Source organism: Arvicola amphibius, chromosome 12 (genome assembly GCF_903992535.2).
Source record: "Arvicola amphibius chromosome 12, mArvAmp1.2, whole genome shotgun sequence".
Taxonomy (NCBI): Eukaryota; Metazoa; Chordata; class Mammalia; order Rodentia; family Cricetidae; genus Arvicola; species Arvicola amphibius.
Window position 1 is genome coordinate 117096 of NC_052058.2, and position 19647 is coordinate 136742.

The following is a 19647-nucleotide window of genomic DNA, read 5'->3' on the forward strand; positions in this document are numbered from 1 at the left end:
TAAAAAAGAGAGACATATTATAAATCGGTAATAGACATTTAAGTACAGAGGAGGAACAATGTGAGTCACAGTAGATTTACTGTGAAATAATGAAAGTACAGAAGTATCTTTAAAATAAAGAAAGAAAAAAAGAATAACTCTAAATTTCCAGTGAAATATCTTTCTAAAATGAGGACATATTAAATTAGAATTATTACATAGAATCCAAAAGATATAGCCTCCATGAAAACTGAAGTAATACAATGGAAAGAGTAGTCCCAGAAACATTTAAATGTTTTGAAGTACATTTTCTTTGGAAGAAAAAGTGACAGTGGTAAGCTCTACAATTAAAATGGCCTCTTTGAGTTCATTGGAGAGGATCTGATTCCAAGTGGGAAAGGCCAAGAATGACTCTTCTGAATGTCATTGCAGTTTATATACAGTATAAATGGACACCCATCAATATCATCTGATTTAGCAAAATAATATTTTCTTTGTGACTGATACTGATGAAAAGAAACTAGAGTTTTGGCCTAGAGCCATATTAAAATGGGATATGTGGGCCTACAACACATGTCTTTGCATTTTTTCCAACTCTGAAATGCAAAGTTGGAGTATACATACTGGACAACTTGCAAAATCTAAATATTGGTTTATTTATCACTATCTTGGCTGGCTCTTCTTCTTCTTTTTCTTTTTTAAAGAAAAAAAAAAGACATTTATTCAGTGTCACGATCAGACTATTACATTTAGCAATCAACAGCACGGGTGAGAAGAGGTCTACAGTAAAACCCTTTGTTGGAATGCTTTACACTTTCCACAGAACAGAAACTAAAATAACCTGTTATACAATTAGTCACAAATACAGTCCTCGAGTTTTTTTGCCCATACACATGAGTATTGTCTAAAACATGTCTTCTTTGTAGCAGCTAGGCCCTGCCACCACTGTGCTTGGCTGAGTTCACAAATCTGTTGTAACCTGTAGCTTCCCTGTCACTTCTCTGGCTCTCCTCTCCTGCTAAGCTTTGTTTCCTGGCTGTAATTAGAACCTCCTGCCACTGCCATAGCTGCTGCTGCTGCTGGAACCACCATAGCCACCTTGATTTCGTGGTTTAGCAAAGTACTGGCCTCCACCACCATAAGGGCCAGAGCTTCTGCCTCCAAAGTTTCCTCCTTTCATTGGTCCAAAATTTGAAGACTGATTGTTGTAATTGCCAAAATCATTGTAGCTTCCACCACCTCCAAAATTGCTTCCATCATTACCGAATCCATTATCGCCATCCCCACTGCCACCGTATCCACCACCACCACGGCTGCCACCGAAGCCACCACGACCACTGAAGTTTCCCCCTCGACCAAAATTGTCATTGCCGCCAACACCGCCTCCACGACCACCACCGAAGTTTCCAGAACCACTTCGACCTCTTTGGCTGGACGAAGCACTAGCCATCTCCTGCTTGGAGAGGGCTTTTCTTACTTCACAGTTGTGCCCGTTCACAGTATGGTATTTCTGAATGACAATCTTGTCCACAGAGTCATGGTCATCAAAGGTGACAAAAGCAAACCCTCTCTTTTTTCCACTGCCTCTGTCAGTCATGATTTCAATCACTTCAATCTTCCCATACTGCTCAAAATAATCTCTCAGGTGATGTTCTTCCGTGTCTTCTTTAATACCACCAACGAAGATCTTTTTCACGGTTAAGTGGGCACCCGGTCTCTGAGAATCCTCTCTCGACACAGCTCTCTTGGGTTCCACGACTCTTCCATCCACCTTATGGGGTCTCGCATTCATAGCGGCATCCGCTTCCTCCACAGTGGCGAACGTAACAAACCCAAAGCCCCTGGATCGTTTGGTGTTTGGATCTCTCGTGACCACGCAGTCCGTGAGTGTTCCCCATTGCTCAAAATGACTCCTCAGACTCTCGGTGGTTTCGAAGCTCAGCCCTCCAACGAAGAGCTTCCGCAGCTGTGCCGGCTCCTTGGGAGACTCTGACTTGGACAGGACGGCAGGGAATGAGAGCCTTCAGCGATGCTTCCTCGGCCGCGTAAATGGGCAGAAAGGAGTGAGCCAACGAACGTCCTGGCTCTTCTTAAATGCACTGATGTTTTTGCTCTAGTCAGTGTACTTTTTGACAGTACAGACCAAGTAAAAATAAACCCTTTGAACTGCCTTTAATTACCAAAAAAATAAGCTAAAGGCAACACTGACTGTTGGGAAAAACTGTTGTGATTAGCAAAAATATCAAGACCCAAAGGATTCAGAGCTCATGATTTCTACATGTTTTCTCATTTTGCCAATGAAGAAGAAAACTGGCAATGAAAATGAAATTGACCTATATGCTAGCTATAGGTATGTATGTCAACTTGGCATGAAGTAGTGTCATTTGGGAACAGAGAACTTCAATTAAGAAAATAATCTCACCAGATTGGCCTGTAAGTAAGAATGTGTTACTTTTTTTAATTAGTGACTGATGTGGGAGGACAAAGCCCATGTGGGCAGTGCCACTCCTCAGCATGTGGTCCTTGAATATATAATAAAACAGACAGAGTAAGTTGCTAGATAGTATTATGTCGATTTCATAAGAGTTAAAGTCATCTGAGAGGTAGGAACATTAATTACGAAGATGCCTCCATAAGACTGGGATGTACTTAAAGTGAAGGATGGTCATGCTACCGTCCACAGCCTCAGAGAGGTGAGGTGACAAGGAGGGCCCAGTAGACCCAGTTCTCGTGAGTGAACTAGAGGTAGGTAAGGATGGGAATATGAGGGAACCGGTTGGGAGGTGGATGGAGGGGGAAGAGTACTCATAGAGATGACTGGTAAAGGGGGGAATTTCAGGGTCAGATAGAAACCTTGTGCAGGGGAACCTCCAAGAAATCTGCAAGGATGGCCCCAGCTAAGACTCCTAGTAGTTGCCAGGTGGTGGTGGCACACACCATTAATTCCAGCACTCAAGAGGCAGAGGCAGGTGGATCTCTGTGAGTTTGAGGCCAGGCTGGTCTACAGAGCTAGTTCCAGGACAGGCTCCAAAGCTACACAGAGAAACTCTGTCTCAAAAAAGAAAAACAACAATATCAACCAAAAGAAGACTCCTAGCAATAGTGAATGTGGAGCCTGAACTGGCCATAGCCTATGACCAGGCAAGACTTCCAGTTGGAGGGACTGGGACAACAACCCAGCCACACAACCTAAAACCTACAGTCTGCCCTGCCCTGTCCTGCCCTGCTTTGCCCTACCCTGCCTACAGAATATGCCATGGGGGGAGGGGATAGGGTAAGAGTGGTCCAGAGATTGTAGGAGTGGTCAACCAAGGACTGGTCCGCCTTAGACTCATGTCTAAGACATCCCCGACACTGCCTGGAATTTGTATTCACACCAAAATGAATGAGGATTTTCCTTTCCCTACCTCCTTGCCATAATGTGTTGCTGTTTGTTTTATTTCTCATGGCCATTCTGACTGGGGTAATATGAAATCGCAAAATAATTTGAACTTCCATGATGGCTAAGAATGTTAGATATTTAAATGTTGATGAACCATTTGCATTTCATCTTTTGAGAACTCTGTTTAGTTCTATATCCCATTTTTAATTGGCTACTTTTCTTGACGTTAAGTATTTTAGTTGCTTGTATATTCTAGATACTAATCAACTATCAAATGTATATTTAGAAAGATCTTTTCCCATTTGGTAGGCTGGCACTTTAGAAGAATGATGGTGTCCTTTGCCATACAGAGGTATTGCAGCACTATGAGCTATCATTAATTAATTGCTGATCTTAGTATTTGTGCATTTGATGCCTTATTCAGAAGATCCTTCTGTACCAATGAGTTAGAAGCAATTTCTCACTTTTTCTTATATGAGTCTCAGGGTTTCTGGTCTTATGTTGAAGTCCTTAGTCCATTTGCAGCTGAGTTTTGTGTAGGATGATACATAGGGATCAGTTTTCATTCCTCTACATGCAGTCATCCAGTTTGATCAGAACCATTTGTTGAAGAAGCCATTTTTTCTCCAGTGTGTATTTTTGGCTTCTTGGTCAAAAATAGGTGTCTGTAGGTGTGTGAAATTATATCTAGGTCTTCAGTTCTATTCCATTGATCAACACATTTGTTTATACAAATACCATGCTGTTTTTATTATAATAGCTCTGTAATACAACTTTGAAATCTGAGATGGTAATAATTCCAATAGTTCTTAAATTACTTTTAGATATCCTGAGGTTTTTTTGTGTTTCTATATGAAATTGAAGATTGTTGGTTTTTTCTTTTAATTTTTGTGAGAAATTGTGTTGGAATTTTTATGTGAATTGCATTGAATCTGAAGAGTGATTTTGGTAGGGTGGGCATTTTCACAATCTTAATCTTGCTAATTCATGAGCATGGAAGGTTTTTTCTTTTTCCTGTGTCATCATCAATTCCTTTATTCAGCATCTTCTTAAAGTGTTTTTTATACAAGTCTTTCACTTAAACAAAAATATTTTTGAGATCAGGGATCTCTGAAAAAAGGGGAAATTGGATGGGATAATAGATTAGTGTGAGCTTATTCACACTAATAATAGTATTAGAGTGAATACTTGTGAGCTATTATTTATAGGCAATTTACATTGGTATAGATTCTTGTATATTAATACAAGCTTAAATTATATTGAATATGTTCCTATTTCCATCTATAATATTTATATATCTAAGCAAAGTTGTTTTGTCATATTTTATCTCTTCTACCTCTGCCTAAAACATTTTTATATACTGATACAATTTTAGGATATTTTTGTCATATTGCAATGTACATTTCTACCTTTGATCAAGATACTTATACATTGTTTACATTTTGAGATAATTGTCCTAATTTGATGCGCAGTTGTTTATTATATATTCTAATATGAAGTCTTACTTTTTACAAGCTATATATAGGTATTAAGAATTATAGCTCAATAGTCATCTATGTTTGTCATACTTATAGTTAGACTAATCAGGTTCTTTAGATACACAGAGATTGAATTTTGCATAGATAGGTAATCTTCAACCACTTCAAAGAACTGTAGAATATGGCATTTAAATAACTTAGGGTTCTGTTGCAGTGAGATACAATTGCTCCTGACAGCACTGATCTATTCCCAAGAGAATGTTGAGCACTGAAGACACTCCATTTGGAGTTTGTTTTCTTCTTGGCAAAACTGGCCTTTGGGCAAGGAACTATTCATGCATTGACCACTGACAGAATGCATGATGTCTGGACAGAACAAGCAGGATATAAGAAAAAAGACTGTCAAATCTGGCCAGGACAGAGTAAAATAGTTTTGAAAATTTCCTGCCTCTGAGAATGGTCTGTCAGTTACTCTAGGCCTTGGCCAAAGTTGGTTGCTTCAACACTCCAAATGAGACTTTGGGTGACTGCACACGTAGCCAGTTGTCTCTGTCATTTGTTGCACATTTTGGAAGCTGCTTGATTACACTTCCTGCTTAATCAAGTAGTATTAGTTCCCTTCTTGGATCTTTGGTGTTTTAGTTATTTTCCTCTCATGACTTGGCCAAGTTATTTATTATACAAGACTCAAACTCATTAGGATAGGATAATTATTGAAACATTTATCACGTTTTTGCTTGATCTATTTGTTTTTATTTATATAATTTTGTATTAGGCTTAGAGCTCTCTTATTTAAACAAAGGGAGAGGTGCTGTAGGAATCACTACCACCAATAGCCTTTAAGTTAAGTTTCCTGCCCACTTGGGCATGGCCTCTTATATTATTTAGCATGCATCCAGCCTCTTTTCCAACTGGTCCCCATCTGAGCAGAGGATTGTGGTCTGTGAGTCACCCCCCTAAACAAATAACCCTCTATTATACTCAATTCTGAGCTAGTGTGGGATTTCTTTTAAGCGTTCTTCTTCAAAGAAAGTCTGAAAATCAGTCAATAATGACAATTATTTCTCCAAGAAATGAGGAAGCATTTCTCATTTGATCTGCCTGTGTCTTCTCAATTCTTCAACACAAACTTCTGTAGGACACTTCAAAGGAACCCACTTAAAAGCTGGAAAAAGTGACCAGACTACAAGCCTAATTAACTAAAGCCTAAATTTTTATTTTATGGAGATACCTGAGTTTTGAGAATTTTAATCATTAGTTCTTTTGAAAATAATTTATAAGAGTAATATCCAATAATAATTTTATTAAAACAATATTATAACTGCATGCTAGACTACTGTAAAAAGTATAATTACTTGCAACATTAATTTCAATGTTTTCTTATTTTCTTTTAGTCTCTTCATGTCTGAGTTTTGAAAATGGAAAAAAGATAATTTGTCAAACTACTGTAAAAACCTAGGTTAGACATGAAGATGATGAAACAATGTTGTGAAAAGAATCTAAAGAAAAAACAAATTTGAGTGATTGATGAAATTTGTATTTATACAGGATTTCACAAACTTTCTACTGGAGTATCTTTTTCTTTAAGTACCACAAAGTCCATGGCTGGGGTAAAGCCCAGTTGTAAAGCCATTGACTAGGTTTCATGAAGCCCTAGGTTAGATCTGATACATCATACAAATAGTACATTGTTACAGGAGGGCCTGCTTGTTTGTCCCAGCCAGGCTAGTTTACACTCAAAATAACCACACAGAAACTATATTAATTGAAACACTGCTTGGCCATTAGTTTTAACTTTTTATTTGCTAACTCTTACACCTTAATTTAACCCATTTTTAGTAATCTGTGTATTGCCACGTGTCTGTGGCTTACCGGCAAGATTCTAACCGGTGTCCATCTCAGGCGGAGGATCCATGACTTCTCCCCTAGCTCCTTGTTGACCTTGCTAAGCTCCTATCTGAGCTTTTGCCAGTTCTGTGTTCTGCTTGCTTTCCACCTGACTTGGGGCCTTGTTCAAAGAATCCCTCAAGATGGAGTTTTCCTGCTGTAGGCAGGCCAGCTGGGTGTTTGGGCCACTTTTCAGCTGCTCCTGAAGAATCCGGATCTTGCCCTGCGGCTGCTGCACCTCCTTTATATGGTCCTGTTATCTGGCCTGCATTCGTGCCTGCCCAGCTGCAATCTCCTGCTCCCGAGCTACCAGCCGCTTTTTTACCTTGGCCTCCCCAGCTGCAGCTTTGGCCTTTTCTGAAGCCATCTCCTTGTTGAGTTCCCTTAGTTTGCTCTTGGCAACAGCCGCATCCTCTTGCTCTGAGGCTAGCAGCTTTTCTTTCTCTTCTAGCTGGCGTTTCAGAATTGCTACAGGGTTACACTTTTGAGTGGCCTTATGCCAGGTGTCCTGAGTAATTCCAGTCTTCTCAGAGAGGATCTCAATAAGCCTTTGGGCCTCACCCTCATATGAACACTATGCTTCCAACTGTGGAGACCAGCATCTTGCAGGGCAGAAAAAGGGTTGCCGCAATCTTAGATTTTAGGCTCGCCTTTTCTCTTTGAACCAGACTTTTTCTTTGCAGGCGCCTCTTGCTTTCGTGCCTCCTGGCTCTGGACCATTCCTGCATTTTTACCCTGGGCAGGAGCCTACACTGACTTTTTACCCTGATTGGCAGCTGTGTCTACCTTTTTGCCCTGATTGGGGGATTCGTCTATCTTTTTGCCTTGATTGGAGGGCCCCTCAGCCTTTTTTCCTTGGTTTGAGACACCTTCTGTTTTTGTGCCCTGATTAGCAACTGCATCAGTCTTTCTACTCTGGTTGGGAGCCCCTTCCCTCTTCTTGCTTTGGTTGAGGTTTCCATCCCCCTTTTTGCCCTGATTCTGGGTCCTCTCCCCTTTCTTGCCCTGACTTTGGGCCCCTTCTGTGTTTTTGCCTTGGTTTTGAGCTCCTTTCACTTTTTTTTTTGCCCTGGTTTTGAGTTGCTTTTCCCTTCTTGTCCTGGTTCTGGTGTCCTTCCCCCTTGTTGCCCTGGTTCTGAGCCCCTTCCCCCTTCTTGGCTTGGTTCTGGCCTCCCTCACCTTTCTTAGAAGATCTAGTCTTATTTAAAATTATGTGATTATAATTATGTGATTAATGTAACAACATTCTCTATTTTTCAACCAAAAACCAGAAACTTAAAACCAAATTTCAAATTTGCTGTTGTCACATTTGCTCACCTAGGAAGTCGCCAGAAAAAGAAGAATTGAAAAGCAAGTGCAATGGACCTTGTATCCTATTTCCTATGGGAGCTCTTATGAGAGTTTAAGATGAAGCCCTTGGGAGAAGGAAGGAAGTGAATTTAATTATGTAAGTCATGTCAGCCAGAGAATGCTTGATTAAAATAGAACTAAGACTTAATAACTCCTGGTAGAGTAAAATTAACCCTTTTAAAGTTCACACATTTAGAAATATAATTTATCTAAACATTTTATTTTAAAATACATGTATTATTTATGAGTTTGTGCCTAGTTAAACTGGTTGCATTTGTTTTTTTTTCTTGTTTGTTGGCTTCATTTGTTTTGTTTATTTGCTTGTATATTTGTATATTTGAAACAAGGTTTCACTACACAATATAGACTGACATAGAACTCACTGCCCTCCTGCCTCAACTTCCATTGTTTTGGGATCACAGTTGTGTATCACTATATATTAGTTTATATTCACTTTATTTCTTGCAAAGAATTATTCTTAATAACTAATAGTCCAAACATAGAACAAACTTTGTCTTCTCAGGGACTTGGAAGAAATTTTGTGGCTATTATATGAAATTGTGATGGATATTAAGTAAGAACAATGGCCAAAGCAGGTTGGAACATGACACTGCAAAGTAACATTGACCTTGGAAAACTTTTAGGGCAAAACTAGCTTGAATAAATATTATAAATATTATTACAAATATGGATAATTCATTAAACATTTTGCTTTCAAATGTTAAAAGGCCTGAGTTCAATATGCCAACTAGCATGGCCTAATTGAAGTATATGAAAAGAAACTTCACAATGACATTATCTCTACATGAGTCAGTAATGTTATAAAATTGTCTAATTTACACCTGTTATCTTAGGACACATCTACTGCTCAAGTACATTGTTCTGGTGTTGAGGTGATAATTACAGTTTTTTTCTTTGTTAAACATACCACACAACATTTTAGGAGCAAGAACAACATCGTTTTATCCTACAATAATTTTATCTATGACATAATTTAAGAAGTAAAACTGCTGATTTATACAATGGGAGAGTATATCTTGTGTCAAACATGTCATGAAAAGCTCCACTTACTCTGTGTACTTCCAAATGGCAGTTCTTAGTAAGGCTTCTAACTGGAAAGAACAGGTGGGTGAGCATGAGTGTTCTTAATACACAAGAGGACCTAGTTTAGTCCCCAGAACCAATAAGGAAGGAAAGAAATAGAGAAAAAGAGAGGGAGGGGAAAGAGGTTCCCGAGAGATGGAAAATAAGGATACAAATTGTTAGAAAGTGTAGGGTTAGGAAAAACAAGGCAGGAATGTTGGATGGAGCTGCTTGTTTGTCCTGGCTGCCCAAAACCAAAATAACCACACAGAAACTGTATTAATTAAAACACTGCTTGGCCCATTAGCTCTAGCTTCTTATTGGCTAACTCCTACATCTTAATTTAACCCATTTCTATTAATCTGTATATCACCACAAGGTCATGGCCTACCAGCAAAGTTTCAGCACATCTACCTCTGGCCAAAGATCTATGGCGTCTCCCTGACTAGTGCCCTTCTTTCTCCAAGCTCAGTCCAGTCCTCCCTGTCTACCAAAGTTCTGCCCTATCAACAGGCCAAGGTAGTTTCTTTATTCATTATTGGTAATCACAGCATACAGTGTGAAATTCCACATCACAGGAATAGATAGAAGGAAAGGAAGGCAATGCAGGAGAGGAAGAGATTAGGGTAAAAACTAACACTAGAGGGGTCAGGAAAGAAAACTAATATGGAGAAAGGAAAAAAAGTAGAGAACATTTTGCCTTTATGCCAATAATTTAAGGAATGTCAAGACCAGAGAGAACTAGTCAATCTCTTTGTGGATGAATGGAAAAGTAGAATGTCTTGCATAAGATCCCCAGAAGTCTTTCAGATACTGATGCTAATCTGATTACATAAAAATAATTATTTAGAAGGTAATTAGAAATGCAAATTCACCTGTGGCTTCTGAGTTATTCAGACCAAGTTCAGGTACAAGGACACATTAGGTGCAGATTAGAAATCTCTTAGGCTTAGACAGAAAAATCTATTTTGTGGGGGCACAGAAGTTTATTTGGCACAGGCACACACAGGAATATGTATCTCTAAGGTACCCACAGCTGACTGGGTTGTCAGCCATGTTTGGAAATCCTTCACATTGGTTTTAAAACTGTACTCCAAATCTATAATCACAAGCCGTTATAAAAATGATTACAGGGGCTGGGGATGGCTAAGTTGGTAGCAGTGTTGTCATGCAAGCCTGAGACCCCACGTGAAAAGGTGCTAGCAGCTCTAGTGCCACGGAGGTGGAGAAAGATCTCTGGGGTTTACGGGCCAGTCAGCTTAGCCAAATCAGTGAGAGCCAGGCTATGAGAGAACTTGTGATTAAAAAACAAACAAACAGAAACAAAGTGGGTAGCCCCTAAGAAACAACATCCAATGTTGTTCTGAGGTCTCCACACACAGACATGTACAGATCACATATAGACATACACATATATTTACACACACATATAAAATCATGCTGTTGAACAAATGAACTAATAAAATATTAAATGAGGTTATAGTTTTAGTATAGCCTTTAATTTTATTACATAATTTGTAAAACATCCTAAATTAATCTGAAAATAAATTTTGAAATGTTAAAAATGAAAGAAAAACTAAACAGAGTAGCACATGCCTATAATTGCAGCACTTTGAAGTCTGAGGCAAAAATATTGCAAGTCTGATGCCAGACTGAGCTACATAGACAGTTCTAGGCTAGCCTATAATATGAGCCCATGTCTGGAGAAAGAAATAAAAGATAAAAAGAAACAAGTTAAAACAAATGCTATTTTGCTTATTATTTCATTATTCAAGTAACTTAGCTGAAACCATGGATATTTGCCAGTTGCTAAAGAAATCTCAAGATTGAGTATAGTACTCCTTAACCATTTTGCAGAAAGCACCGATGTTTCTTGGTCTTGTATAGGGATTTTCCAAAAAGGAGAAAGGGGCCTTTTGTTCAGTGATCCCAATGGGATTTCATTGAAAATATTAGAAAGAAAGTTGCTGATTATTAAAAGTTTCACAAAGCACAAATGTCCTTTAGTAAGCATGAATATAAACCAGGAGCACTCGAGAACTGTCATTGTTTGCTCTGTCACCAACCTCTGGATTCTGCTTCCCTGTGGACATTCTCACATGTGGCATCAGGAGGACCTTGAAGAATCACCTGTTCCTTAGAGCAAGGATTACTCAATTAAAAAACAGAAGGACAGATTTCTTTTACAGATGAAGTTGTTGGTCCATTTTCAATCTATCAGTCTTGAAAGTATTGACGACTTGAAATTCACAAAATACAAGTCCATAAATAGTTGAGATCTGTGTAATCAGAATCTCCTTTTACAAATAAAACAGTGAAAGTTCAGGATCTCCTTAGATACTACCATTGTAATAGAGTTTGCACTGCAATTTGAACCTCTGTTCTCAGGCACCATCTTAGTACTTCTTGTTACTGCGACTAAAATGCATAACAGAAGTTATCCAAGTCAGGAAAGATACATTGTGGTTCATAGTTTCAGAATGTTTCAATCCATCTTAGTAGGGAATGCATAGTGAAGCATCTTAACTCATGGCAATGGACACAGTACATGAAGAAGTGGAAAATACGCCTGAAATGGAGGCCTCACAAATAGTTACTTTGCTCCAGTTAAACCTCTTTCTGAAAGTCCACAGCCTCCCACTGCTAGAGAACAAGATTCAAGGCATGAACCTCTAGGGGACTTTTCAGTTTCAAACAATATCAGGCACAGAAGAAAATCTAAGAGAATCAGCTTTAAACACAACTTTCCTCATTTAGATGAGGTGAGTGATGTAAAGGAAGATGTATCTAACAGTCAATACAGTTTGTACTGACAAGTTCTAACAGGGTGGTGATATGCTCTACATGTACATAGGATGGCACTGATGTAGATCAGTGACTGGTAATTGAAGAACTAAAGAAAAAAGCTAGATGCTAAAGCAAGGTCATTGGGGGGAATATAGTAGGTATAACCTGACTAGTATTTTTTGAGTGACATTAACATTACAAACAAATCATAAGACAGAGCCAGAAACTCAATGCACACAAAATGACAATACTACAAAGAGTGAAATTTAGATGTGTAGAATCTATGTGCTGTTAAAATGAACCTGAATAGACAGCACTGGTTTCTCCTCCACTATGACAAGTGAATCCATACCACCAACACTAAGATAATTTAAAGCTAAAAATTTTGGAAAAGTTCTCAAAAGACTTATTACAGCACATATAGAAAGAAAATTAGGATTTTGATCCACTGATGAAATTTTTTTTTAAAAATCAGGTACAAAATAAGATTTTACAAAAGTTCCATAAATCTAAAATTTAACTAGATGTCATTGATTTTTATTTAAAAACTATAAATTTTCATTATCCCTTGATTAAAAATGTTTCATTATGAGCTTCATACATATATATATTATTGTACTTTGATAAATATTTTCACCCTATTGCCCTCTCTTGTTTCCTTTCTCCCTAATTCTGACTCACTTCCTCCTCTCCAATAGTTCTCCCGTCTTTCAAGTCCTATGTATACATTTTAATCTAAATTCAAAATGCAATATTTGTTTCTTGAATCTGACTTATTTCCTGTAATAAAATGATACCCAGTTACATCTGTTTTCCTGAAAATGAAAAAAATTCCTTAAGAATGAATAAAGCTCACATGTGAATGTATAACCCAAAGTAGTGCAGAAAGCAGGAAAATAGTAAAAGGACCGTAGTTAGAGAGAGAGCTAGAGAGAGTAATAGCAGAATGTTCATTATTTGAAGGGAGATGGGTGATGGGTGAAATGGAGAAGGCTTTAATTGAGGATGGGTACAGAAGAGCAATGTAGGAGGAGAGGTAGGGTAAAATAATACTAAAGATGTTTGAAGAAATCATAAGAAGACATGTTAATATTTTCTATCTAAAATTGCATATAATATACATATACAAACAATACAGTTGAAACCCCTTGTGGAACGATAATTCTCCCCCCAAGACTATCTAACAAAATCCCCTATAACAGACATAAGAAACGCCCTTTCAAATTGCTGGTCAAAATGCAGCTCTTATCCCTCATCAAAAAAACCTTTCTTTGCAACAAAGGAGACCATTATAGAAAACAAATGGTAAAAATGTAGAGAACGAGACATTGTGTTTGATACAACTGATACATCTACAATATAACTCCTGCGCCTATGGCTCAAGGGGGTGATAGAAGACAGGGTGGAAATATGGTAAGAGCACGTTGTATTTATATATTGAAGCTGTGTGTGTGTGTGTGTGTGTGTGTGTGTGTGTGTGCATGACAATAAAGAAAAAGAGGTCATAATTTCAAGAGTGGGTTGCGAGTGAGGTGCAGTGGAGGTACTGGAGAAATAAAGGGATTGCAGAAATAAAAAAAATTAACAGTAATAATAAAACTCTATTTTATGTATACCACATTTTCTTTATTTGTTTATCCATCAATGGGCCTTTATGTTGGTTCCATCTCTTGGCTATTGTGAATTGTGCTGCAGGATGTACCAATACTGTGATATGCTGACATTAGGAGTATGTGCATGAGTAGTATAATGGGGTTAGGTTTTGTTCTAGTTTTAGATTTTTATAGGAACCTCAATACCAAGTCCTATGTCTACATCAGCTTATATTCCCATCAGCAATGTCTAAGAGTTTCTTTGTCTTTAGATACTTGCTAGCATTTGTGCTTGCTTGTTTCTTGAAAGAAGCCATTCTGACTGAGATAAGATAGAAACTGTGTACCTTTGATTTGAATTTCCTTGATGATTAAGGATGTCTTATGTTTAGTAACTGTTGCACTTGTTCTGAGAATTGTATATACAGTTCATTTCGTCCACAGGAGGCGTTGTCTATAACAAATACTGAGGCAGAACTATGGGGCTGCTTTGACACACCTACAGTTTGGACATTACTGAAGACATTCTCTTTTGTTAAGTGCATCTCTTAACCATAGACATTTGATGTTCTAAATTTATCCATCCTTTCTACATGTTTCTTTCATCAACAACCTCTATGGCATTTTATTTTTAGCCAGATATGAGTGGAAGTCATCTTCAGGTGAGGCAATGCCAGGAAATATTATTAGAGGAATAAGGAAATGAGAGAAGGAAAGAAATCGGTTCTCTTAGTTTGGGTTTATATTGCTGTGAAGAGACACCACAGCAACTCTTATAAAGAAAAACAGATAATTGGGGCTGGCATATAGTTTCAGAGGTTTAGTTCATTGTCATAATGGCAAGGTCTTGTGGCATGCAGGCAGACATGGTTGGTGTTGGAGAAGGAGCTGAGAGGTCTACACCTTGATTTGCAGGCAGAAGGAGAGACTGTCTCGTCATAGCTTGAGTATATATGATGAAACCTCAGAGCCCACTCCCACAATGACACACTTCCTCCAACACCTGTTCTAACAAGGCCACTCTTCCTAATAATGCCACTCCCTATGGGTTAAGCATTCAAACACATGAGTCTATGGGGATCATACCTATTCAAACTACCATACCAATAATGTATCTTTTTATCATTTTAGTAACCTCTGAATGCAACCTGAACTGGGGAACTCTGAAGGACAGTGAAGAATTCACCTGTTGATTATCACAAAAGAGGGACAGAGAGTTGGCATGCTTTCCTGCCAGTCACCATCTTGATACATGACTCCAGCAGTTCTAACTTACTCTTTAGAGCCCAATATCCTCCCAAAGTTAGAAAACACTATTGACAGTATTATATTTGTACAGATAAATACTCAGGAGAACTCATGGCTATAGCATCTTCTGCCATAGCCGCTTTCATGTAGGAAAAAGACAGTCACATGGGATTCCCCTCTGTATGCTGTGAATACGTTTTATTACCATTGGTTAATAAAGAAGCTGCTTTGAGCATATGGCAGGACCAGAATAAAGACAGGTGGGTAGAGAGAGAGAAGGCAGAGTCAGTCTCCACCAACAGTTCCGAAGACAGTGTGACTTGTTTTCCTCTCTTTATGCCCGTTTTCCAACAGAAGCCATATTCTTGTTCGGTGCTTCATTTATGTTCTGGATGCTAAGTATTTTGGCCTACATTTTACATTCTAGCATATTCTCCAAATCCTGATTCATTTTCTTGACTTTCTGTGGCATGAGTTCCCTTAGATATCTCAAAAGTCAACTTTCAAAATTCTAAAACTTTTCTCACTGTTACACTAAAATTTCATTTTCTCCGCAAATATTTGTTGAACCTTAACTATCGTGCCAGTTGTTACCTAGGTAGTTGGTATATATCAATTAAAAGCAGTTATAGTAATATAAATAAATAAAAAAGAGATTCTAAGGTAAGAATCTCTAGGATGTGGACAGTAAAGAATATTATGAGAAACAACAGAGAACAGATTTTAACATGTGCTTAAGAATAGAGTAAATTCCCAATTTATGTTTTTTCAAATGAATTAATTAGAAATAAATCATTTTCTAAAATATACTTTTTCAAAAAGAATACCATGGAATAGCAAAAACATTTGTTCAAGTACTATGTTTTTCAGTTTTTGTTGCTAAGACAAAATACCTGAAAAAACAAATTTGAACAATCAAAGATTTATTTTCTTCCAGTTTCAGAAGTTTCAGTCCATAGTTATTTAGCTCAATTGTTTCTTGGCTTGTAGTCAGACAGATTGCCATGGTCAGTAGTAAAGCTGTTTGCTTCACGGTAGCAAAGAAATGAGAGAGAGAGAGAGAGAGAGAGAGAGAGAGAGAGAGAGAGAGAGAGAGAGAGAGAGAGAGAGAGAAAGGTAAGATAGGTGGGCATGATATCTAGTCCCCAAAGTGCATCCCAAACGACTTTAATTCTACTATTTTCAGAAAGCTTATTAAATTATGAACCCATCAATAACCTATTAATTAATGCCAGAGCTCTCAAGATCCAATCACGTTCCCCAAAGCCCATCCCAAGAACACATTTGTATTAGAAACTAAGTCTTCAACACATACATTTTAGGAAGCATTTCGAACTCAAACTGCAACAGTAAAGAAATCTCAGAAACTGGCAAGCAATCAGTATTGGGGAGGGGAGTAAGAGGCTAAAGACTCCTGTTTGAAATGTATTTTCTTTGTCATTATAAAGTGCTGCAAGTATAAAAAAGTACAATAAAGAGCAATTGACACCCAAATTCAATAATATTTTGCCATTTTTATATGTTTTAAATTTCATTTTCTTTTAAAAATAACGGATAGACTTGTTTAATGTAATTTCGCTGGTTTTATGTATGCATTTTCTCTAAAATGTATTTAATACTTTGTTTGCATGTTTTGTATTTTTACCAAAAATGGAAGCAAAAGGAGTGTTGTTTTGCCTATTTGTATACAAATCATGTCATCCATGCACCCTATAATTTTTTATATCTGCTCCAGTATGTTTTAAAGAATTATCTATATAGGTGCATGTTGCTTTAATCTACTCACTTTCACTGATATTAAGTTATAAAAATTTACATAGATATAAATTTCATACCGGAATTTCTTCTAAATACATATCTAGAGGTGACATTGTTGTTGATATAGTTGAGTTAAGACATAAATAAAATTTTGACTGTTACAGTCATTAATATGTCAATTTGTTAATGAGTTTTGTTGTGACAGGTCCATGCATAAAATATATGGTATTTTGATCATGTCTACCATCTTAAAATATTTATTACCTAAAAGAATAAAGGAAAGCAATAATGCAAATGAATACTTTAGGAAAGAGCAAGATTAGGATAAAATAGTGGGAATTAATCAAGAGAGTTATTCTATCTCGACAGCAAAGCAGTATGAACTTTCATTGCTTCTCTGAATTTCCCATGCTGTCCACCAGATAAAATATGTCTCTTGAAATGGATTGGGTATGACAGAGATGACTTGCACCATCCCCTGTCATTCTAAAAGGTGCTTTCCAGAAAGAATGGGGTTTTCACAATGCTGAAATCTGCAGGAAGCTGGAGTATATATGGAATCCTTTAGAGGCTGGAGCCTTCTATTAATGTTTAGTATCACATAATTCACTAAAAGGAGACTTACTTATTCCATCCAGCTACGAGAATAATCCCTGAGCCATATCCTATGTTCAATATATTTATTGAATAGGCAAAAAAAAAACCAAATTAATACAAATGTAAAGCTATTACTACCCTTCTTGCCTGTGAGTTTTCAAAATATAAATCCCGTCAGAGCCAGAACCTATGGAAAACATTAGTTAAAACCACAACAGAAGTGGGTAGCAAATGATGGGACAGTATACCAGCTTTCTTGATTTGTCAGCATTTTAACTCCAGAAAGTCCTTTTAACTCTCAAAAACTCAAGAATGAGTATAATATAAAGAGTCTTTTGGGAAGACTTTATTTTTTATTTAACTTCTTTATTAACTCTTTGGGAGTTTCACATCGTGTACCCTTATTCTGCTCATCTCCCAGTGCCCCATTTTCTCCCTTCATCCCTGCTGCTCCCCTTACAAAAGGAAACAAATCAAAGCAAGCAAACAAACAAAAGCAAAAAACAAAATAACCAAAACAAACACAAAAACAAAAATATCCAAACCCAAACAAAATAAATACAGCAGAAAAATCTCTACTTATCCTTTCCTGTCTCTCCAAAACCTCTTTATTTAACCTGATGACACTGGAGGTTTCAGTGTGCCGTATAGGACATGATGACACTGGAGGTTTCAGTGTGCCATATAGGACACCTCTTTGTCCCATCAGTTTTACTGACAGACATTCATTGAAATGAGTCACTGGTCTGGTTTAAGGACTCTTGTTTCCCATCCCAGAATCCCCACTGGAAATCTTCTGGGATATCCTAAGGCTGCCACAAGTCTTGGAGATTTTGCAGGTATCATTCCACAAAAGCATTCCCTTCACCAGCTTCAGCAGGTCCTAGATGGGTGGGTGCTAGGGTTGGTCAACCCAAGGCCGGGCTGTGGGCCTGGGTGGTAGCCAAGCTATTCAGTCCCAGCCCCTGTGGCCACCCACCTCTGGCGAGTGGATGGAGACAGCTCCTCTACATGCATGCCCTTGGGGTCAATTCACACTGCCCTATGATGAGAGGTGGGGACCATCTCTGCAGCATTCAGGGGCCAGCTCTCTTGTAGCGTACAACAGGAGGCAAGGCCAGCTTTCCCAGGGCCAGTAAAGGCAGGGCTCGCTCAGCATGGCCCTCTGATTTCATCTTGTATGTGTTCTAAGACCTCCTGAGGTGACACAGGCCACAGACATACACACAGACCTCAGCTGTAGCTGGACCACGGACCAAGACATGGCCCTTGGCAGTAGCTTGGACCCGATGACATTCTGGCTCTGGGTGGAAGGAATAGCCCCTCCAGTGGGAATGGTTCTAGCTACCGTATGGCCACCAGATACCATCAAGGCCTCAGGTTGTGGCCCTAACTCTAGGCCTCAATGTGACCTTTGGTGGCAATGCAGGATCCAGACCTCAGCACAGATACCAACTGTGGTAGGACCGTTGATTCCGAAGTGGTCCTTGGCAGCACCTGGGTCTGGATGTCACCAATGCCCCAAAGGCAGTATGGCCCTAAGACACCAACATGGCCCTTGATCTTAAGTGTCTATACAGCCTTCAATGGTAACAGGTGCTCAGCACACTCTGGCTGTAGTAGGGCCACAGATGCTGACATGGCCCTCAGCTGCAGCTCTGGCCTGGATACCACCATGACATTGAATAGCAGTGCAGGCCACTCAGATCTGGATACATCCTGGCCCTCAGACACAAACTTGGGCTCATGTGGTTGATCTGACCTTTGGCATTCTCATGGCACTCAGTGGCAACAGGAGCCACAGATGTCAATCCAGACCCTGGCTGCTATAGGGCCAAGAACCCAGACACGCCCCTCAGCAGCAGCCTGGGCCTAGACGACACCATGGCTCTGAATGATAGCACAAGCCACCTATGTCTATATGGCCCCTGCTGTGGTGTGGCCCCCAGATTCCAATCAAGCCAAAGACTCCAGCATAGATCCTGGGCCTCTGTATTAGCCTAGGCCACAGACTTCAGAATAGACACCAGCTATTCTGTCCCAGACATGGCCTCAGGCAGCAGCTCGGGACAGGGCAAAATGTCCATCAACCAATCTCAGGGGTGCTGCTGATATGTATGTACAATCATGTGCCTGCCTGGTACCCATGGAGGCCAGAAGAGAATATCAGATTCCGTGGAACTGGAGGTATCAACAAGGTGAGCGACCATATGGGTGCTAGGAACCAAACCCAGTTCCTCTTCAGAAGTAGCAAGTGCTCTTACCTGCTTAGCCATCTCTCCTACCCTTTTCTAATTTTTCATAATATAGTGAACAAACTGAACTCCAACTTGCAAAAACATTTTTGCTTTCAGTTCAAAACAAAGTGCCTTTTAAAATTTCAACTTCATTTGTTTTTTAATACTAGATAGATAAGTGATATATAGATGATAGGTAGGTAGATAGATAGATGACAGATAGATACATTAGATAGATAGATAGATAGATAGATAGATAGATAGATAGA

General features: G+C 38.7%; 1 protein-coding gene across 1 annotated transcript; it reads right to left on the reverse strand.

The window, feature by feature from the left end:
- Window positions 1–751: 751 nt before the first annotated feature.
- Window positions 752–18316, reverse strand: LOC119827667 (heterogeneous nuclear ribonucleoprotein A1-like). The gene is made up of 4 exons (XM_042056046.1): window positions 18245–18316; window positions 11226–11295; window positions 7008–7194; window positions 752–2000 (listed from the first exon to the last, which is right to left on the reverse strand). Exons 1-4 carry the CDS (start codon window positions 18314–18316, stop codon window positions 1022–1024), a joined length of 1308 nt encoding a protein of 435 aa, XP_041911980.1. The 3' UTR covers window positions 752–1021.
- Window positions 18317–19647: the final 1331 nt, after the last annotated feature.